Source organism: Coregonus clupeaformis, chromosome 3 (assembly GCF_020615455.1).
Source record: "Coregonus clupeaformis isolate EN_2021a chromosome 3, ASM2061545v1, whole genome shotgun sequence".
In the NCBI taxonomy this organism is placed as follows: domain Eukaryota; kingdom Metazoa; phylum Chordata; class Actinopteri; order Salmoniformes; family Salmonidae; genus Coregonus; species Coregonus clupeaformis.
The window spans coordinates 7054879-7077729 of record NC_059194.1 but is presented as its reverse complement, the minus strand read 5'-3'; the positions used below and the strand labels follow the sequence as shown (position 1 = coordinate 7077729).

General features: G+C 42.5%; 4 protein-coding genes across 7 annotated transcripts in view; 2 read left to right on the top strand and 2 right to left on the bottom strand.

Annotated features, from left to right (window-relative positions):
• nrg2b (neuregulin 2b) overlaps positions 1–3175 on the top strand; it is a 66354-nt gene extending 63179 nt beyond the window's left edge. The window contains exon 12 of the mRNA XM_041848533.2: positions 68–3175. Coding sequence (XP_041704467.2) covers positions 68–541 — 474 coding nt within the window. The 3' untranslated portion in view covers positions 542–3175. The remainder of the gene's footprint in view (positions 1–67) is intronic.
• Positions 3176–6894: 3719 nt separating this feature from the next.
• On the top strand, positions 6895–10460 carry si:dkey-160o24.3 (N-acetyllactosaminide beta-1,3-N-acetylglucosaminyltransferase 2). The gene is made up of 2 exons (XM_041848543.2): positions 6895–7111; positions 8386–10460. Exon 2 carries the CDS (start codon positions 8421–8423, stop codon positions 9855–9857), a length of 1437 nt encoding a protein of 478 aa, XP_041704477.2. The 5' UTR covers positions 6895–7111; positions 8386–8420; the 3' UTR covers positions 9858–10460.
• Positions 10461–11250: 790 nt separating this feature from the next.
• Positions 11251–20315, bottom strand: eif1ad (eukaryotic translation initiation factor 1A domain containing). 2 transcript variants are annotated; one of them, XM_045207066.1, is made up of 5 exons: positions 20294–20315; positions 18169–18274; positions 17775–17883; positions 12274–12382; positions 11251–11890 (listed from the first exon to the last, which is right to left on the bottom strand). In XM_045207066.1, the coding sequence occupies exons 2-5, from the start codon at positions 18256–18258 to the stop codon at positions 11644–11646; spliced, it is 555 nt and encodes a 184-aa protein (XP_045063001.1). In that variant the 5' UTR covers positions 18259–18274; positions 20294–20315; the 3' UTR covers positions 11251–11643. The 2 variants fall into 2 exon arrangements, with proteins under 2 accessions (XP_045063001.1, XP_041704538.1); XM_041848604.2 differs by lacking the exon at positions 20294–20315 and adding an exon at positions 19204–19382.
• LOC121539902 (cathepsin F) overlaps positions 18188–22851 on the bottom strand; it is a 13318-nt gene continuing 8654 nt past the window's right edge. The window contains exons 8-14 of one of the 3 annotated variants that reach the window (XM_045207048.1): positions 22721–22817; positions 22417–22617; positions 22093–22157; positions 20737–20827; positions 20567–20625; positions 20294–20368; positions 18188–18274 (exon numbers count right to left, since the gene is read on the bottom strand). In XM_045207048.1, the coding sequence (XP_045062983.1) occupies positions 20294–20368; positions 20567–20625; positions 20737–20827; positions 22093–22157; positions 22417–22617; positions 22721–22817 (588 nt within the window). In that variant the 3' untranslated portion in view covers positions 18188–18274. Of the gene's footprint in view, positions 18275–19526; positions 20369–20566; positions 20626–20736; positions 20828–22092; positions 22158–22416; positions 22618–22720; positions 22818–22851 lie in introns of those variants that run through there. The other 2 variants (XM_041848553.2, XM_041848559.2) reach the window with 2 other exon arrangements.

The following is a 22851-nucleotide window of genomic DNA, read 5'->3' as shown; positions in this document are numbered from 1 at the left end:
TGTATGATGTTGTTTGTTGTAGACTAGAGTGTCTCGTGTGTGACGTTCTCTGTTTCTGTCCCTGCAGGATGGACGGTTGTACCGGCAGCCCCGTCGCCCGCGCCAACCCTACCTGACAGAGAGCACGGGCAGCCTTCCATCCAGCCCATACCATCTCCCTGACGACGAGGCCTACGAGACCACGCAGGAGTACGCCTCCTCCCGTGAGCCAATCAAGAGCCGCCGGCGCCCGCGTCGGAACCGCCTCAATGGACATGTCTCCCAGCGTGCAATGGGCCTACGGGACTACAGCTCTCAGAGCTTCAGCCAATCAGAGGAGGAGGAGGAGGAAGAGGAGGGGCACGGGGAGAGCACGCCTTTCCTCAGTATGCAGAACATGAACATGGAGCCATGCGAGCGTGGGTACCGATCATCTACTGTCCCTGCCCCCACCGCCGACATACGGACTCACCGGGCGCAGGGGCGGCCAAGCACCCGCAGCAACGGACACAGTAAAAGCTCCCAGTCGCGCTCCTCCAAACATGACAACGCACCCCTTTAAGACCCACCCGCCCGCCTTGACCCCTGATCTCTGACCCCTGACCCCGACCCACCTAAAGACAACAGTGGAGTAGATACCTGCACCTAGGATAAATATTTTTATTTTGTATAACAGACAGATATTCTAAACAAATGAAATATTTATTTTCATTTCAGCAAAAATTGTCTACTAGCTAACAGCAAAGACTTTTTTTATAGGGGAAAAATATTTATATGTAAAGTTTTTGATTTACAGCGTTATGAGAGAAAAAAAATGATTACTTGCCAATTTTTTCACGAGTTAGATAATAGAATAATATTGTGGTGCCTTTTGCTGTGTGCTGAAGCCGGAGGTCCAGTTGAGTTTTTGTAGCCTTTCTAATACAGACTCCTCATTTTTATAGACCTCTTTACTTTTACTTTATTTTCTCTGATTTAGGATCTCCTTGTTTGAACTGTGATATGATTCTGTCATCATGCAATATGAATCACTCCTGTGTAACGGTGTATGTTTCCATGAGTATGATCCACACGCAGTTGTTTATTCACAGGCGACATTTATCACAGACGCAACTGGATGTGGTGTCCTGTCCTGGTACAGGAAGTGATGCGCTAGTTTTTGATGAGTCACTCCAACAAATTCACATCAGTCATTCATGTCATCATCCGCCCCCTGTCATCGTATGTGTATTGATTCAGAGGAATGCAGATGATCCAAGGTACCTGCACAGGTGTTCAGGGTTTCTAAATGGGAGCGAGTGTAGGTGACGGTTGTGGTGTGTGTGTGCGTGTGTGCGTGTGTGCGTGTGTGCGTGTGTGCGTGTGTGCGTGTGTGCGTGCGTGCGCGCTCCGTGATGAGTTGTAGTCTAGTGAGACCTGAGTGTCCATTCAGCTATGAGGGTGTGGTCACTGTTAAACTGACATACTCAACCGGCCAATCCTCATGCTGCCAGAAGCTCCATTGCACTCTAAAACCTCCTTCCATGAGCATTCATTTGCCAGGGAGCTGCCAATCCAACCAATCCAGTCAATCCAGCCTGATTCTGGCCTACATGGACTGCCCTCCCCCATTCCTATGCCAGCAGCTTAACTAAAGCCGCACTGTGTCTCAGGACTTTCACATCCCATCAAGAAAAAGACTCCATTTCCCAAGAGCCACCATGGTCCATAGGCCAGATCCATTATGTCCCTCTTCCTTGTCTGTTTCATCTGTGATATAGTATGGAGCTTTGAAAACTCTTGAAACTTGAAAAAGAAAAGTGGGTTTTAAAAATGCCAAAATATGCTGATATGTAGTTCATGTTGAGGCTCTTGGATGATTGTTCTATGACAGTGTAATGACACAGGTTTGTTTGACGATGAAGATGACGATGACGATGAAGATGAAGATGATGATGATGATGATGATGATGATGATGATGATGATGATGATGGCATTGGCTCGTGGTGATAATGGCACTGGTTTGCTGTGTGCTGTGACAAGTGACACAGGTTAATTTTTGCAAAGTCTCTCCTATGTTGACTGACTGACTGCAGTATGTTTGTGTCTGTTCGGTTTGTCCTTTTTAATCATAGCCAACAGATGGTATGGTATTATCGATTATTGCATCCTTTTTTGCATTCCTATACCTTTATTATTAACATACGTATACCTTGCTTGGTCATATTGACTGAATGATCTGATATATGTCTGTCTCTGTCCGACCCCGCCATCTTGACAATGACATCATAGAGTATAACATAACCTATTATCATGGGATTTGTTAGACTTACACATGACAACAGCTTGTCCACTCCACTATGGGTTACAGGCATTCCTCAGAAAGGATCCACCTCAGAAATACTATGAGATTAAATGGACCGAGAGCGTCAGGCTCCTCTACCTAAAAGAAAAAGGGCATTGTGTCAAATACATGAGTCCCCATGAGTTGGTTTTAAATGAATATTTAAATGTGCCCCTTTACCAGTGGAGTCTCACAGGAGATGCATGTATCGCAAACAAAATGTAATAATAAGTACCTTATAAAAAATGATAACCAACTCCTTTGATGAATTCAGAGGATTATTGTGGAATATCATTTAGAGATATACATATTTTCATGGCCCAATGTTCTGGCTAGTTTGTCTAAGTTTCACTGTATTCAATCTGGGATTTGCAATGTGGGATACTGCCAGTGAGGGTAATGTGCTTCTAGAGGTAGTTGAAATGTAAAATCCCCTTTACCTCCTTCCCTTGCAACCAATCCTTCCTACCTTCCACATTTACTATCTCTTTCTCACACACACACACACACACACACACACACACACACATTCGCACACACCCTTCAACACGGCACATACACACACACAATGTTTGTGTTTTTCCAGCAGTTGTCCTCATCTCCTTTACGCCCCCTCCCCCTCTCCTCTCCCCACGCCCCCCTGCATGTCCTAGTGGTCCAGGTAGTTGGGTGCATGGAAAAAGCAGCAAGCAAATCGTTTTCCACTCAGTGAAAAGTGTCTTCATTTTAACATTCAGCAATAAATCCCCTTTTCTCATGTCTCCATTCTTGGAATATGCTAGAAGTTTTTTGCAAGTTTTATCAAAACATACTTGTAAAAAAGAAAAATCCAAACCACCTCTTCATATGAAAATAAATCTTTATTCCTACCATTTTGAAAGTGTTGTCATTCTCTGTCACAAAGAAGAGGCCTCCTCCTTCATGACCCTCAAGGTGTAGGGGTGATTCTCAAGCTTAAGTTAGAAGCTGTTTTTACCTGCCAATTGATGACTGTCTATCAAACCGATAATAATTATTCTGCCTTATACTGATCTCATTCATCTGTGTGAAAGGTAATGGTAAAATCAGCAAAATAGACTTTGAAAACTTCTAGCCACTTGGTGGCAATATTTTCCTGTCTTATCTCTTCCTTTTTAGACTCATACTTTCTACCCCAGCAAAGTATATTGTATCTTCATACTTAACCAGTTTACATTTTACAGATCAAACAGGTTCTTCCGACAAAATGATTTCCTTCCTTAGTGTGGTTATTCTCTGATTACGGATAGGTATGATTTTTATTGCCTGGCATATTGTTGACATGATTAATCTGATCTGCCATTCGACTGGGCTAAGCTCCATCACTTAGATGGTGATCTTTATTTGATGCAGTGGTGGAATAAGTACCCAATTGTCATACTTGAGTAAAAGTAAAGATACCTTAATAGAAAATTACTAAAGTAAAAGTGAAAGTCACCCGTAAAATACTACTTGACTAAAAGTCTAAAAGTATTTGGTTTTAAATATACTTAAGTATCAAAAGTAAATGTAATTGCAAAAATATACTTAAGTATCAGAAGTAAAAGTATAAATCATTTCAAATTGCTTATATTAGGCAAACCAGATAGCACTGTTTTTTATTTTTTATTTATGGATAGCCAGGGGCACACTCCAACACTCAGACGTAATTCACAAATGAAGCATGCGTGTTTAGTGAGTCTGCCAGATCAGAGGCAGTAGGGATGACCAGGGATGTTCTCTTGATAAGTGCGTGAATTGGACTATTGTCTTGTCCTGCTAAGCATTCAAAATGTAACGAGTACTTTTGGGTGTCAGGGAAAATGTATAGAGTAAAAAGTACATTATTTTCTTTAGGAATGTAGTGAAGTAAAAGTAAAAGTTGTCAACAATATAAATAGCAAAGTAAAGTACAGATACCCAAAAAAATCACTTAAGTAGTACTTTAAAGTATTTTTACTTAAGTACTTTACACCACTGATTTTATGGAAGCATCAAATAGATAAATAAAGGGCATAATTAGGAGGTAATATGGTGGTGATCTCACACCCAAACTCACACACACCTCTCAGTCAGGTTGAACTGCCTCAGAGAGAGAGGTGATGTTCTCTGTCAAAATGCCCCAGTATTGTACACGCCCTCACGCCCAAACTCAGACACACCTCTCAGTCAGGTTGAACTGCCTCAGAGAGAGAGGTGATGTTCTCTGTCAAAATGCCCCAGTATTGTACACATACTCACACACGCATGCATGCATGTGCGCGCACACACACACACAATCACTATGACTGTGATATGTGGTTGTATCACCTAGCTATCTTAAGATGAATGCACTAACTGTAAGTCGATCTGGATAAGAGTCTGCTAAATGACTAACATGTAAATGTCAATGTAGACACACGTGATGAAATCATCAGATGTCTTATCTTCTTGTTGATCAAGATCCACTAACTCTGTTTACACTGAATACAGATGTACGGTACACACCTCATTCCTGAGACGCAGAGAGGACTCATCTCTCAGAGCAAATGGACTGTAAGTGAATACATATCATCTTGGTTTCTGCTGGGGAAGAAACGTTACCAATGTCTCAGTCAAGGTGGTTTCTGCTAATGTTATTGCAACACACACTTTGACATAGGGCTTAACATTCCATCCATTGCAATGAGTTGGGCGTGCAGTTGAGCTGCTGTTTGCTCTGTCTGTCTCGTAACTCCAGTTCTACCTGACATGCATTGAAACCCTCCACATTCAGAGACTGTTAAAAAGCAATGACTGGGAATATCCCCTATGTACAGTACAGGTGTTTTACAGATAAAGCACTGTTACAATGCTGATAACAAACCATTGATCTGTGTTAGATCAAGTTGATATTGGGCAAATATTTTTTTTTTTTTTTTTTTATAGCATTCTCTTCCAGCTTGGTGTTTGTCTGGGGTGGGCTACAGTTGAAGTATTACCCAGTTCAAAGTGTGTGGTTTGCAGGAGAAAATAGACAGTCAGCTTGTTGGCTCTTTATGTGAAATTCCATGTATTATTAGCCAAACCTCTAAAAAATCAACCTGGTCACACCTTTCTTTAACAACTAAAAATGGCCTTTTTAACTGATATTAACTGTATATTTAGTTATATTGTGGCCAGTGAGCATAGCCGCGGGAAGTAGCGGTTCTGAGGGTGCTGCATCACCCCCTGATAAATCAATAGTTTTTTGTTAAATTAATGTTATTATTTTATTATTATTAATATTAAAACATATATTTTTTTAATCCACCAAATGAGTGCACTAGGCCTTTATTACTCCTGTATGAGCAGAGAAAAATCCTAGTCAGCAGAGCAGGACAAAAAAATCCTCAGCAGCAACCCCACCCCAAAACATCTTCAGGTGGCCATGCCAGTGAGTGAAACCTAATTGAACATTGCCTATTCAGACTATAATTTCCTCTAAAATAGTAATAATATTATTATTACTGTTATCTCTGGAAGATTTATTTTGTAATTTCTGTCAGTTTTTGTAGGTTTGGTTTCGTTTATTTGTTTAAAGATCCACTCCAGCCTCCCTAGAACCTAATTTATCACATCTCATTGGGTGGTCCAGGTGTCCTCTGACATGGCACAAGTGGGGGCTTGGGCCTTTCCTCTTTTGTCCTCAATTTCTCCTCTATGTTCCTGCAAGGATGACATCAGAGTGCACCATCAGACCAACTCCTTGAATTGCAAAACCCTTGAATTTCTCCATTGTGTCAACAAAAAAAAAAACACTGTTTTGCTCAAAACATAGCTTTTTACCCATAAGTGTATTTATACTTGGAATATCGTTTTTCAACTGGAAAAGCTTAAAAATGGAGTGGGACTTTAAACTAAATAAACAACAGTAACAAACGTATTGACGCTGACTGTTTGAAACTGATCAACGATCAGGTTCTAATTTCTGACTAGTTGAGAGGTGTCGTAGTAAATATGACCCATTTTAATGTTAGGAGCTTGTTTTCAATCAATGCTGTTCCTATGCAAGAACAATGGACAGAGCCAATATCTTCTCAAGGACAACACCCACGCCACAGGCCACAATCTGGTTGCTCCCCACGAGTCTTTCCTTTGAGAACATACACACATTCACACACACATCTCCATGCATACGCACACTCATCCTCATGCCTCACGAGTTACGCACACACACAAACTGCACTTCTTTCTACTGGTCGGGTGCCAAGGGCAGAGGACTCTGCCGTGCACCAAAGGGGCTTCTACTCTGGACAGAGCAGACCCGCCTCCTACGCCTCGGGAACCAATCAAGGGACTAGAAGAAGGACCCCTTCCTTTGTGTTACATTGTATAAAGTAATGCTGTAAACTCTGTTTTTTATCCCTTTTCAACTGTCTCCATAAGAGGCAACTGAATGGGTCCATGCATGTAGCTTGAGCAGTACCAGCTATCTCTGTTGTTTAATAAACTGCCTTTTGCTTAAGCATATTCCTCTCTGTCTAGCGTCGTTGGTTTGTACTTCCTCTCCTTATGGTTCCACCAACAGAGGGAGTGCTCTTTATGTAAATGTGAATAATTGCAACTGGTTTTGCTTCGTAGGTAAGTTCTTGCTCTACCGCCATGCTGTCTCACAAAAGTTTGTGAAGGTGGCTGCCACTTCAGGGGACCATTTGGTATAAGGATCGTCTGAGAAGACCAAAGAAAATATCCTGTCATTGTTTTATATTGTTTTTATATCAATTGGCACACGCGATGGATACGTTGGGGATATGAAAAGGAACGTTTATAGCCATATGGGAAAACGTTCGTTTCAAAATAAAAAAATCAAGGTAGGTTATGGTGTAATTTACAAATAATTCAGTATGTTTACGTGCACACTGATAATTGGATATTAAACTGATTATGGCAGTAGGCGGATTATGCAGTAGTCATGTAATCACTTTACTATGTTTTAATCGAAGTAAACATATGCCGATTAAAACACCTGGTTTTCTGAGCAATCTTTCGAATTATTAGGAAGTACACGCCATAATCGGCGTTCCAGCTGTGTATTTGATCTGCGCATGTGCGAGCCTCACTCTTTAGGGCAAGTGAAGTGAGTTTGGAACAACTGAATGTATGCGTTGAACGTTGTCCAAACTCAAAATTGTACTAATTGGCCCAAGGCGGGAGCTATTGTAATTAACTGAAATGTGTGAGCCCAAAACAAAAAACAAAAATAGATTCCCGACGTCTGACGTTTCACACTTATTATCAACCAGCATTCGGTTTCTAAGCAAACATAAAAACCTTCCCTCTGCCTCTCTTGAGTGAGCCCCGCGTCAGTAGGCTACATCCTGGATACTCGCACCAGATCCGTCTAATCAGAAGCTAATCAATCCAGAGTTGAACATCAGCACGCGCATTCCAAAGGTCCTCCACCTGCTTTTCAGTCTTTTTTCATATCCGACACAGTGATGTCATTATTAGCAAAGAAAGGTTTACGTAGACCTACACTGTAGATCTGCTTGCTTGTCAAGACACGAACATTATTTACACAAATCACTTGTTGGTTAAATACTAAATTAATATAGTAATAATTCTATTTTGTAGTCAAGGCCTATGCTATATAGTTGTTTAAAAAATAGATTAATTCCCAAAGCTGTTCATGAGCTATTTGGTTTATTTATCAGCTGAATATCAACTGTGGCAAGTAAAAAAAAATAAAAGATGCAAATCAAGAGCACACAACTCCTCATACAGCTGATTGCTGCTCAGAAAGAAATGTGTTCTAACAAGCCCAGTCACTGCGCAAAATTCCTAAATGCAATCAGCTGCATCATTCGTGGGGGATGACATGTTTACTGTTGCTTTGTTTTCCATTTTATATTTCAATAGGCCTACACATCACACTTTTCATGTTTGTTACATACTTAAAATCATACTAAATGACTTAAAATCAGAAGTAATTATTCTTAGTCATACAGCTGTACTGACTTAAGTGACAAAAGATTGCAATAATAAAATCATCCACCTCTTCCCTCATGTCCTCTCTCACTCCCCATATCATTCCTCCCTCTCTCTCCTCACAACTCTTACCCATTTCTTCCCCAAATGTATCTAGCCACCTCTCGCCCTTTCCTTATCTCCTCTAGTTAAATGGCACGATGCCGTTGGCGGTGGCGGCGGGTGCTCCTGTGCCTGTGCTGTGCTCCCTGTGTCCTGGTGGGGTCTCTCTGTGTGTACATCACCCTGGCTGTGTGTTATGGTACTACCACCACCACAGGCCCAGGCAGCGCTGCCCCTATCCCACAAACTCTACCAGAGTTCTTCATTGCATCAGGGCTTACCAGAAATGGCTCCCTGGCCCCCCACCCCACCAGCTCCTTCTGGGACCCCAAGCCCCACGGAGGGGCCCTCTGGAACCTGCTCCAGCTACACATTGACCGCCATTACAACCCCATCCTGATGCCCAAATCCAGCAAAGAGCACAATGACATTGATACCAGTAATAATAATAATAATAATAATAATAATAATACAAACTATTTGCGGTTTTCCCTCCCCACCTTGAGTGCAGGGTTCTCTGAGATCGGGAACTTGACATCACAAATGGAGGATTTCCAGGAGCTGCCCCTGCAGATGCAGATGTTTGTGCGCTCTATGCACTTCAGGGACTACCCTGTCCTCATTGAGCCTGCTAATCTGTGTGGGCGTGGGCTAAGGAAGGGGCAGGGCCTTCTCCTACTGCTGGCCATCAAGACCCAGGGCCTGAACTTTGAGAACCGCCAGGCCATCCGGCAGACATGGGGCTGGGCGGGGTGGGTGGCAGGGGCGACGGGGAAAGGCGGGGTGGTGCGGAGGGTCTTCCTCCTGGGGAAGAACCACGCAGAGCCCCGGGTGAACGTCAGTGAGCTGCTGCAGCTGGAGAGCCGCCACTACGGTGACATCCTCCAGTGGGACTTCCACGACTCCTTCTTTAACCTCACCCTGAAGGACGTGCTGCTGTGGGACTGGCTGTCTGCCCACTGCCCCCTGGCACGCTTCATCTTTAAAGGGGATGACGACGTCCTGGTGCAGACCCCCGCTCTCTTAGACTACCTCCGGGAGCAGACGATCCAGTCAGGGGGGCCCGGGTCAGAGGGTATGAAGGGATTCATGGTAGGGGATGTGATAGGAGCGGCCATCCCCAACAGAGTCAACTTTACCAAGTACTTTATTCCTGCAAGTTTCTATAAGGGGCTGTACCCTCCGTACGGGGGTGGGGGAGGTGTGGTGTACTCAGGGGAGCTGGCCCTGCGGCTCAACCGTATCTCCCGGAGAATTCACCTGTACCCCATTGATGACGTCTACGTGGGCATGTGCCTCCACAGGCTCGGGGTCCAACCCATCCACCACCCCGCCTTCCTCACCTTCGACTTCCCCGAGAAAGAGGGGGAAGAGCGTTGTGCGTACCACACTATCTTACTGGTACACAAACGCAGCCCTGCTCAGGTGATGAAGCTGTGGTCAGAGATCATGAGGAACCAGACAGAGTGCAGCAACACCATCCTGAGAATGGAGGAGAAAAACACTTCTGATAGATCCGTTGTGTGAAAGACAACGAACTTCTGACGGATCCATGGGGTAGTTCTAGAAATTCAGCTCTATAGTGAGGCAACCACTGACTGGCTGGTATAAAACTGACCTAAAGGATGGATGGTGATGGAGAAGGAATGTTACCACTTGAAAATAGGGAAGAGGCAGGGCCTTCTGAAAGACCCTTGGGGTATGAAAATGTATGCACTCACTAACTGTAAGTCGCTCTGGATAAGAGCGTCTGCTAAATGACTAAAATGTAAATGTAAAATGGGTATGCCGGAAACTTCCACTCCATACTGAGGAAACCACTGACTGGTTGTTATAAAACTGAAGGTGATTGATTGGCTGTCGAGAAGGTATGCTGCCACTTGAATGGGGCCTTCTGGGAGAACAACAGGGTACGGCTGTAAACTTCCGCTCATAGTGAGGCATTCAGACTGGCTTTCCTATTATATAGAAAACAGACATATGATGGTGATTGACTATCGAGAAGGTATGCCGCCACTTGACAATGGTGAACAGTACCAATTATTACTGTAAACCTACTGGTCCCCTGTAGCTCAGTTGGTAGAGCATGGCGCTTGCAACGCCACGGTTGTGGGTTCATTTCCCACGGGGGGCCAGTATGAAAATGTATGCACTAACTGTAAGTCGCTCTGGATAAGAACGTCTGCTAAATAACTAAAATGTAAACCCAATGATGTAAGAAACCCGAGGCTACATTTGAGAAGTACTAGACTGGCTGTTTTAAAACTGCCTCAAACGATAGATGGTGGTCGAGAAAGTTATGCTACCAGCTGAGAATGACCCTGCAATAAGGCCCCACAATGTGAGAAACGTGGACCTACGTTTGAGAGAAATACTGGATGTTGAAGAAACGTTTGTTTTGAAGTATTTATTTAAGTATACATTTAAGTCATTTAGCAGACGCTCTTATCCAGAGCGACTTAGAGTTAGATAGTGCATACAGTTTCATACTCAGAATGACCTACTTGGTACACAGCCGTCTGTGATGAATGTCACTGTGAAGTCCATACATGCATTGCTCAACTGCTTCCTGTTGGAACAGGTTTTGGTTCCATGCTGTGGGCATGAATTCTCATACTGAGTTTCTGGGCTGAGTGGCTAGTTATTTGCAAACATATTCAGGGCTTAAATCAGATTTATGAGGTGCAACAACAACAAAAAAGTATAAATAAATTGTACTGATTTAACCACTGCCACTGCATAACTGCTGGTTTAGATCTGAGGGTTGGTTATTTAAAACAGGTGAATGAGTAAATAAATGTGCAAATGAACCTCTGACAAATGTGCACTTTTCAATGTTTCTCTGAACATTAAACACAATTTCAATCTTTGATTATTTAATTTTGAATCAGACACACCGGTCAAAAAAGTTTTTCTGATGAAAGACCACAATAAAGATTTTATTACACAATCATTATTTACATAAATTATGACACAACCTCTTCAGTCTTCAGTCAGGAATGCCATGGACCAGTTCAATATTTCCACAATCAACCTCGTTTTTAGCACAGCTTAGCAAAGCATGCTCATGTTCCTCTCTAGGACAGGTGGTATAAGCATGATATACCTAACCTATATTATGTCCATGGGATGCTAAGTTCAACCCCCAAATACATTTTAAAACAGCAGGATTTTCTATGTTTGATTGGATTCATGGGGTGGGACTGGAGAGTATAATCCACCAAATATTATTCAGCAGCAGTGTATTCTGAGGGGGACATTGGTGTCAAAATCTGTCCACAGCAGTGTATTGTCTCTTGTAAAGATTTCCCCACTAAAAGCTGCTCTCCACTTTGGCCCCCTCTTCATCCTTCTCCTCATTCTCACTGTCTTCCTCACTCTCACTGTAGTGGACATTACAGCGGTTGGTGTTGACGAAGAGATCGCTCTCGTCATCCTCTGAGTCAGTAGTGTGATCACTCCTACCATCCTCCTCTATCTTCTCCTCCCTTCTCCCCTCCCTGGGCTGTGGTATATCTGTTTTGTCTTCCGATGGGGGCTCGTCTGTGAAGGCCTCAGGCCTGACAGAAGACACAAAAACATAAAACATGTTTTTTTTAAAGGGCCAGCAGAACTCACTTGATTCAGTTATAATTGAACCTTTGTTTAACTGTCTTCTCTTTTAAAAGGTGATGTGTGTGTGTGTGTCAGAAAAAACAGATCCCTAGCACATCCTGTGGGGATTAGGATTACTTGAAATGATTTCTTCATAAGAGCAGTACAAAAAAAAGGTTTATCGGGTGTGGTGGTGGCCTTGCAGTTACTATGGCAAGGTAATCGAAGTGCTGACTAAAACGGAGTTTACTGGCTAAATGTGTTTCTGCATTGTATTTCTATATGTGTAGCTATATACTGAACTACGTATTAGCCATCATGGTGAGATAAGGGTCCAAGGTGCACTCACCAGAGAGTGAGTTTCTGCAGGTGCTGAATGTGGTCTCTGTAGAGTATGAAGCTGATCTCTCCCCTCACCTTCTCTCCCTCCTCTATAGGGTCTACAATCACATAGTCACCTGGGAGGGAGGGAGAGATATTTACAACAAACAAATACTGAGTGGGACACAAAGACCTTCATTCTGTTCAGTAATAACTCTAATCCAGAGTGATTCTGTCATAGTGTGACATTGAGGTGGTTGAACAACGAACAAACGCACACGTACAGGTATGCAGATAACATATGCAAACTAGCCGCTCAAGTTCAGGAAAAAAAAATCAGCCTGCTTTGGTGTTTCACTGCCAGTTGTAGTTACACAGGAGCAGGGTTTTTTCTGAATAGAAGGTTTTTCCGGGCTGCCTATGTCCAAACAAGGTCCCCAGTTTCTGGTCTGGGGCATGAAGTCACGAGCTCTGCTGGTCGGCTACTGTTTAGCAACCTAGCGGTGCCAAAAGCCCTGGTCTACCGTAGAAAGCCCCCCAAAAAATTTTTTTTTATAATAATATGTGTTTATTAGTTCGATCCTCACAGTGAATTATTTTCAAGTTCACTACAAACCGAAATTTTTAATTAAATATTGATCCATTCTGACGACTACATTTGTCGTCACACAGGACCACGTGCTGACACAGACCAATCACGGGCCAACAGGCTATGAGGAGGCTCGCGTCCTCAAGCACGCGGTATTCGCGTGGTATCCGGTATAGATGCCGACATCAACAGCAGCGTTGGGTTGACGCTCAGGCAGGATGAAAATGACTTCATCGACCATGATCCTTAGCAACTTTTTTGTGCCATATTTTTCAGCCACATTCAGCAATATGGCGTGCTTCAAATTCAAATAGTTCCGGCTTCATGCTCCATCAGGAGTTTTCGATAGGAATACGTGGACGACGTTAGCGCTATCACTATCTACTGGTTTTAATGTCTATGGTGCAAACAGTAAAAAAAAAAAAAATCTCAAAAGTTTTAATATGAACAAATCGCTCCGCCATTTCCTAGTTGCTAAAATTCTAATAGTTCGCCTAATAATTTCAGTTTATGTGACAAAACAAGCAGTCATTGTGTAGAGAATCATTGTACCATCTAAACCGCTGTGAATTATATTTTCCATTAGAAAAAATATTGTATGTTCAGCTGGTGTACAAAACAGAATGTAAAAGATCCCAAAAAAATAAACTTAAAAGCTGCAATATGTAATGTTTTGGGTGACCTGACCAAACACACATAGACATGTGAGTTATAGATCTATAATTCTCATTGAAAGCAAGTCTAAGAAGCTGTAGATCTGATCTATGTGCACTATTTCTATGCTTCCCGTTAAGTTTTGTTTTTGCATCTTTTACTTTTGGTTTTGTAGACCAGCTTCAAACAGCATTGTTGGTTAAGGGCTTGTAAGTAAGCATTTCACCTGTTGTATTTGGCGCATGTGACAAATAAAATTTGATAACTGACATTTCTATGTGAATTTGGTCAGGTTGCCCAAAATGTTACATATTGCAGCTTTAAACGTCTAAAACCATATATAAAGTACAGTGCATTCAGAAAGTATTCAGACCCCTTCCCTTTTTCCACATTTTGTTACTTTACAGCCTTATTCTAAAATTGATTAAATAAATAAAAATTATCAATCTACACACAATATCCCATAATGTCACGATCGTTGAGAGACAGGTCAGACCAAGGTGCAGCGTGATATGCGTACATATTTATTAAGATGAGTAAACACTTGACAAAATAACAAAAACAACGACAACGTGAAGTCCTATGGGCTATACACACAACAAGCCTAACAGGAACACAAACAAGATCCCACAACTACTGGTGCAATGAACACACGCTCCTTTTGTTGCCTGACCAGCTCCTCTCTCTGTGCCTCCACTACTTCCTTCTTCCTACGGGACTCCTGCAGCGCCTCCTCTTTAAGGGAGCTCCCCTGCTCTATTCTCCCTATCAGGCCCCGTAATGTGGTGGCCTCCTCTCTTAAACTGTCGATCCGCAGGTCTTGGAGGACCTCTAAAATAGCGGCCTCCTCCTCTACAGTCAGCCCTTTCACGGCCTCCTGCTGCCTCGTCGTCCACCCCGTGTGCCCCCCTAAAATGTTTTATTGGGGCTGCTTCTCGGGCTGACCGAGTCCTTTTAAGTTGCCGTTTCTCCTCTCCTACCCTGGCTTCTTCCTTCATCCAGGGTCCTTTATCGGCTACACTCTCCTTCATTGCCTCTCGATAACGGACGGCCTCCTCCTCAGTAATTCTACCCCAACCGAGGAGGACATCTACTAAGGTTACCTCCTGTTGAGTCCCAGGCATTTGCTCCTTCTGGGCACGCTGCTTGGTCCTTGTTTGGTGGGATCTTCTGTCACGATCGTTGAGAGACGGGTCAGACCAAGGTGCAGCGTGATATGCGTACATATTTATTAAGACGAGTAAACACTTCACAAAATAACAAAAACAACGAGAACGTGAAGTCCTATGGGCTATACACACAACAAGCCTAACAGGAACACAAACAAGATCCCACAACTAAGGTAGGCAATCAGGCTACCTAAGTATGATCCCCCAATCTCTATTTGCACATAATCTCTTGCACATCTAGCATTCCAGTGTTAATACTATTGTAATTATTTTGCACTATAGCCTATTTATTGCCTTACCTCCATAACTTGCTACATTTGCACACACTGTATATATATTTTCTGTTGTATTTTTGACTTTATGTTTTTTACCCCATATGTAACTCTGTGTTGTTTTTATCGCACTGCTTTGCTTTGTCTTGGCCAGGTCGCAGTTGTAAATGAGAACTTGTTCTCAACTGGCTTACCTGGTTAAATAAAGGTGAAATAAAAAAAATAAAAAAATCAGAGACAACGAGCGACAGCTGCCTCTGATTGGGAATCACACCCGGCCAAACATAGAAATACAAATCCTAGAATCCAACATAGAAATACAATAACATAGATCTTAACTGAACTCACACCCTGACCCAAACAACAAGAGTTCTCTAGGTCAGGGCGTGACACATAAAGACAAAGCAAAAACCGGTTTAGACATTTTAGTAAATGTATTAAAAATAAAAAAAACTAATACCTTACTTACATAAATATTTAGACCCTTTGCTATGAGACTCGAAATTGAGTTCAGGAGCATCCTGTTTCCATTGATCATCCTTGAGATGTTTCTACAACTTGATTGGAGTCCACCTCTGGTAAATTCAATTGATTGGACATGATTTGGAAAGGCACACACCTGTCTATATAAGGTCCCACAGTTGACAGTGCATGTCAGAGCAAAAACCAAGCCATGAAATTGAAGGAATTGTCCGTAGAGCTCCGGGACAGGATTGTGTCGAGCACAGATCTGGGGAAGGGTACCAAAAAAATTCTGCAGCATTGAAGATCCCAAAGAACAAAGTGGCCTCCATCATTCTTAAAAGGAAGAAGTTTGGAACCACCAAGACTCTTCCTAGAGCTGGCAAACTGAGCAATCAGGGGAGAATGGCCTTGGTCAGGGAGGTAACCAAGAACCCGATGGTCACTGTGACAGAGCTCCAGAGTTCCTCTGTGGAGATGGGAAAACCTTCCTGAAGGACAACCATCTCTGCAGCATTCCACCAATCAGGCCTTTATGGTAGAGTGGCCAGACGGAAGCTACACCTCAGTAAAAAGCACGACAGCCCGCTTGGAGTTTGCCAAAAGGCACCTAATGGACTCACACCATGAGAAACAAGATTCTCTGATCTATTGAAACCAAGATTGAACTCTTTGGCCTGAATGCCAAGCGTCACATCCGGAGGAAACCTGGCAACATCCCTACGGTGAAGCATGGTGGTGGAAGCATCATGCTAGGGGATGTTTTTCAGCGGCAGGGACTGGGAGACTAGTCAGGATCGAGGGAAAGATGAACGGAGCAAAGTACAGAGAAATCATTGATGAAAACCTGCTCCAGAGCGCTCAGGACCTCAGACTGGGGAGAAGGTTCACCTTCCAACAGGACAACAACCCTAAGCACACAGCCAAGAGAACGCAGGAGTGGCTTCGGGACAAGTCTCTGAATGTCCTTGAGTGGCCCAGCCAGAGCCCGGACTTGAACCCAATCGAACATCTCTGGAGAGACTTGAAAATAGCTGTGCAGCGACGCTCCCCATCCAACCTGACAGAGCTTGAGAGGATATGCAGAGAAGAATGGGAGAAAGTCCCCAAATACAGGTGTGCCAAGCTTGTAGCGTCATACCCAAGAAGACTGGAGGCTGTAATCGCTGCCAAAGGTGCTTCAACAAAGTACTGAGTAAAGGGTCTGATTACTTATGTAATTATAAATAAAAATATAAATACCATTTAGCAGACGCTTTTATCCAAAGCGACTTAGTCATGCGTGCATAAATGTTTACGTATGGGTGGTCCCGAGGATGGAACCCACTACCCTGGCGTTACTAGCGCCGTGCTCTACCAGCTGAGCTACAGAGGACCACAATTGTTTCATTTCCGTAGTAAATTTTTTTTTGCAAACATTTCTCAAAACCTGTTTTTTTCTTTGTCATTATCGGGTATTGTGTGTAGATTGATGAGAAAAAAACGACAATTTAATCAATTTTAGAATAAGTATAACGTAACAAAATGTGGAAAAAGTCAAGGGGTCTGAATACTTTCTGAATGCACTGTATGTTGAAAAGATAATGGGCCTATATATTTTAAAATAAGATATTATTTGAGAACAAACAATAACCAAAATAAAAGCTAGACAGTCAGGGAGAATACCATTTTTTTTAAATGATGCATTGAGGTGTGTTATTTGTCATGTCAATTAATTTTGTTATAATGTTTGAGTCACTCAGATAGCATAAGCCATGACAAGATGTGATGAATTGCAGGAAATTAGCTTTAAAACAGCTATATTTTGTCACCGCTGCCAATAGGAGGGCCTCTCAAATTTGAGGTCGGCGACCACACCATTGGTCATGGCCATACCCACCACCTAAGACCCATTTTGATCCAGAAAAGAAACCCTGAGGAGCACTGGAGACTGTCAACCCACAGCTACAGATTGTTACACCAGATAATGTGATTTAACCAAATATTTGGAACAAAAAATGTATTCATTTTAATAAGAGCATTTTCTACAATAACAGACCCTCTGCAACTGGACACAGACATTTTATGAGACTCATGTTGCCACGAATCGAGGACGAAGACAGTATCGCCAAGCTACGGTTGGTCGAAAATTCTCTGTGCTACACCAAACAGTACCTATCCTGTAACTCCCAGTAATGGATACCAAAAATCTTTGGTTAAATCACATTATCTGGTGTAGCAATCTGTAGCTAGTTGACCCACTACTAGACACAGTAGTAGGGATACATGCATCCCAAATGGAACCCTACTCCCTATACAGTGTCCTACTTTTGACCTAAGCCTTATGGGTGATAAGGAACAGGGTGCCATTTGGGATGCACTCTAGTATAAGGGGACATGTTACCTCTCTTGATCCAGAGGTTCTTGCGGAATTTTGGGGGCATGCTGATCAGGAAGTTCTCCCCCTGGGCCGTGACAGCCTCGTGCAGGTTGTTACCACGACTACCAAGAACCTGCATGGAGACAGGTACAGAGAGAGGGGATTTGTATGACAAAGAAACAGGTAGAATATGCGTGCAAAAACAGATAATTAACTACAGGTGCAGCAGAGGTAAATGTGTGTCAGTCACCTTACATAAAGAAAGACTTAAAAGTTCCCATCCTCTTGCTTCATCCACTGACCCTATCTGTTTGGTAGAGTGGCTGAATGAGTCTGAATCTGGATGGCAGACATCTAGGCTAGTCTTTGTTGTGTGTGTTCAGTAAAACATGTCATGTCTGACAGCACAGTTACTAACCCTCACAATCTGTTGGTTCTCTGTTGGTGTGACATAGTCGTCGAGTGTCTGCTCCTTGACAACATGCTTGCGTTTGGTAGCCTGTGACATCGTTGAAGTTTGCCAGCTGAGGAAACATCAGTTTTCATCACCACTGTTAGCCAACTGTTCTTTATGCATGTCAAATCATATTTTATTTGTCACATGCACCAAATACAACAGATGTAGACCTTACCGTGAAATGCTTACTTACAAGCCCTTAACCAACAATGCAGTTCAAGAAATAAGAGTTAAGAAAATATTTAGTAAATAAACTAAAGTAAAAAAAAAAAAAAGTAACACAATAAAATTACATAACAATAATGTGGCTATATACAGGGGGTACCTGTACCGAGTCAATGTGCGGGGGTACAGGTTAGTCAAGGTAATTTGTGTGTGGGGGGGTGGGGGGGGGTCAATATAAATAGTCCGGGTGGCCATTTGATTCATTCTTCAACAGTCTTATGGCTTGGGGGTATAAGTTGTTAAGGAGCCTTTTGGACCTAAACTTGGCGCTCCGGGTACCGCTTGCCGTGCAGTAGCAGAGAGAACAGTCTATGACAATGTTTTGGGCCTTCCTCTGCGGTATGGCAGGAGGAGGACAGAATAAGTTACAGATATTACAAATCTAATGAGAATAATATTGTAGGCTGCTTAATGCATAACAACAGGGTAGCAATTCAAAAGGTCAACCTTAGCGACGTTAGTGTGACAGCTAGCTAGTTACCATCAAATGTATGTTTTGTTTGGGAAAAGTCAGTGGCAAGCTGTCCCATGTTAGCTAGCTAACGTTAGCTACGTCAACCAGAAATGCCGGTATCGTACACACACAAATGTCTAATGATCAGAATTATGCTTGCTGTTATGTTATGAAATTATAGAAGATTAGACCATATGATATTATTAACGTTGTAATTCTATATATTTATTGGTAACGTTAGCTAGCTAGCAGTTTTGACAGCAAGTTAGCTAGAGTTAGCACGCACATACACTTGAAATGAGCCTCTTGCTACATACCTTGTAAATCTGAACTGCAAAAATGTGTATGTTTACTGTAGGAAAAAGATTTTGGATTGTCTGATGGCATGTGAACTTTGAAAAAGACCTGTTATATCAAATATTAGTTTCCAGCAACAAAGAAACGCATGCGCTTCCTTTCTTTCCTTTTAGGCAGCGCTGACGTATCTATTCTACTCCAGTTGCATTTTGGGAGTTTAAGTCGTTTTCATGTCTGGGGCTTGTTCAAGAACCGCAGGCTTTTGTGAATAGATCGTCTCTCCAATGAACCAACCAACAACATACAGTGGATATTGACTTCAAAAATTACATTTCACAATGAATAATGGATAAGATACTTTTTTATTAAACCTTAGTTTGTCTAGATACTTTTTTATTAAACCTTAGTTTGTCTAGTTACACAGCACTGCAATATGTAACAGTTAATAGGCTACACATGCAAACCAATTCATTAAAAGTACTTGCACAGTGAAGTTGTAAACTATGAGGAGAGATTGATGATAGGTGGTATTGCACAGAACATGTTACAACAGAGGAAAAGTCTAGCAAAAATGCACAAGCATTAATTCTACACTAGAGCACCAGCACGGAGTGGTCAGATGCAGGGGAACATAACGGACACTAAACAGCATGACTGAAGTCTAAAAACACGACATCCCCTTTATCATTTACACTCTGTTATTGTAAAGAGATAGACGACTGAAATTACCTCTGCCTAAAACACAGCAATTCAATTAAAATATCCTTAAAGGCTAGTAGTAAAATCACAACAAAAGACCAGTGCTACCTTAAAACTATAGCTTCATCAGAGCTGATTTGTTTTGAAAAAGAAGAATGAGATGTGAGGTATGAATGAATGCTGCTTCCCCTATTTGAGTAAGCTGTCAGCAGGTCTTCCAGTGCACTGTGCAGTGTTCCGACTACACAATTAGCGGGGTAGGGTGACGAGTAACGTTGCAGTTCGGTCCGTTTGTAGGTAGTGTGTGTGTATATGTTTGGGGGGAGGGTGTAGGGTTAGTTTTTTGTGCCAGGCGAAGATTGGCATAAAATATTATTCCGATCACGTGTGTGTGTGTGTGTGTCATATCACCTAGTTCACAATAGCAGATGAGCACATCTTGTTGATCCCACAGAGCTTGGATCCTCTGTACAGGTAGTAGTAACCCTGGAGGGAAGGAACACACAACAGGACATGTCAGTCAATGAACACACAAATACACATGTCAAAACTTCTATTTGCACAATATGTTCCAAGAGTTCAGGCATGACTAGGTGTTATGCATGCATTGTAAACAAATACTCTGTTTACAAATGCACGCATAACGCCTTGTCATAGAGGTTCAGTGTGACAGCTTTCTGTTACCTGTTCTCCATAGTCCTCTCCCCAACTGTTCTTGATGGCCCAGAATGGTTTGCCTTGTCCTGTACACAGAAACAACCAGACACACATGACTCACACATTCTGACTCGTCACAGTGTTGTTATTATGCTAGGTTAATGTAAGGTAAATGAGTAGTTAAGTGTCAGTCTCACGTTCTCCGTAGCCCACGAGCAACACTGCATGGTCAATCATCCAGGGGTTGCAAAAGATCTTCAGAGGGTGGGACACACCCTTCCTGTAGAACTGAGGAGAAACAAGGAGAGAAAGGCAGGTGGGATTAGTTAGATAGATACTAGTCACTTCATTGTTCAGTTGTGTTTTAGTGATGCTAATTTCAGTATCATTAAGAAAGATATGGCAGTGTTGTGATATCTGTTACCTGCAGGGGTTGTAACCGAAATAATTTTCTAATCATTTCGTTCTGGACAGAACCACTTTTTTCTTTGTTTCGTTCCACTGTTCCGACCAACAAAGTAAAGTTCTGAACTGCTTTGAACCCCAAAAAGTACCGGTTTATATCCTTCCTTTCTGTTCCTTTTTTAACCTACAAATTCAGTTGTTGTTGTTGTTACATTTAGCTCATTAAATTACTTCAACAATCAGTGTGGATAGAGCAGGCAAGCTAGTTGTTTACATGTGTGATGGACAGACAAGTGTAGCCTATAGCGCAAGATGCCTGTAGCCTATAGCTACAAGTCCCCTGTAGCTCAGTTGGTAGAGCATGGCACTTGCAACGCCAGGGTTGTGGGTTCGTTTCCCACGGGGGGGCCAGTATGAAAATGTATGCACTCACTAACTGTAAGTCGCTCTGGATAAGAGCGTCTGCTAAATGACTACAATGTAAAGATGCGACTGAAATTTTGCAGGTGGGGAGAGAGCGAGATAGGTTTGAGGAGGAGGCTAGAAGTGCTGGGCATCTTGTTATGACATGCATTATATGAATTAGGTCCACAGAATTATACCTAGGAGAAGCGGCTTCTATGGAGGAACTTTGAATGTCCTTTGAGCTAGCTAGCTAACAAGCTTCTGTGTGCAGAGAATTAAAAACATGTCTTACCTTCTTGTAGTTAATAAATCCAATGTGAAACGTGATAACTAGGCCCATAGTATCATTAACTAGCATTGAAAAAGATAATCAATTAGTCTCTAGCTAATAAAAAATCTCTCTCCCTATCTTGTAACGTCAGTACAGTAGCCTATGCTTCGGAGGAGGAAGGGACAGGTAGCCTAAACACACACAGGCAAAGATTTTCAGCTTGCAGGCAGACACTGGAATACGTTTTTGAGTGACACAGTGAGGGCTTTGCATAGGCGCTTTGTTGTATTTTGCTGTGGGACAAATATGCCTGGAACGTAAAATAACGTTATTAACCGGTTCCCATGCTTTTAAAATAACGGTTCTGTTCCAGAACAGTATGGATCACTTTCGTTTCAGGTTCCGTTTCTGTTCCTTGAAAAATGTCTGGTTTTCGGTTCTGTTCCCTGAACCGGTTCCAACCCCTGGTTACCTGCATTGCGAAGGCGTTCAGGGCCACAGATACTGGTCCATTCTCAGCCAGCCAAGCAGCGATTTCTAAACATAAGAAGGGAAGGAAACTAAGATGAACACATGTTTTTATTTATTCTATTTTATTTAACCTTTATTTAACTACGCAAGTCAGTTAAGAATAAATTATTATTTACAATGACAGCCTACATGTGGCCAACCCTCCTCCATATGTACCGCATCGTTCAATCTTCATCCTTCAAACTATCATCGGTGTCTTTCTCTCCGTGTACCCTACCCTCTCGCTCACTCTGCTTTTTTCATGTTCTCTTCTCCTCCCACTCACCGTTCTCGTCCTTGGACAGCTCCACGGAGCTGTTGATGTAGGCGGTGACTTTGTTGGTGGTGAAGTCACAGCTCTGCTTCTTGCCGGTGTAGCTGTAGTCAGTCTCTGTCTCCAGACCACCCAGATTCTCGATGGCTTCATATGCATTTGATGGAAGCCCGCCGCCACAGGCCTGGTCCACAGTATCACAGTCCACCAGCTCTGTGAGTGACAGGATATTGAACCAATCAATTCAAAGCTGTTATGGAGAAAAGGGAAACTGTACTGTTGTTTATGTTAAGATACCTACAATGCTTGTGCTTACCTTGCTCAGAGAGAGACACTAGTTTACCCGTTTTCACGAACCACTGGCCCTCAATGTTGCCTGTCACTGAGAATGCCCAGCAAGAACCACACATGCCCTGCAATACAAAACACAAACCACATAATCGTACA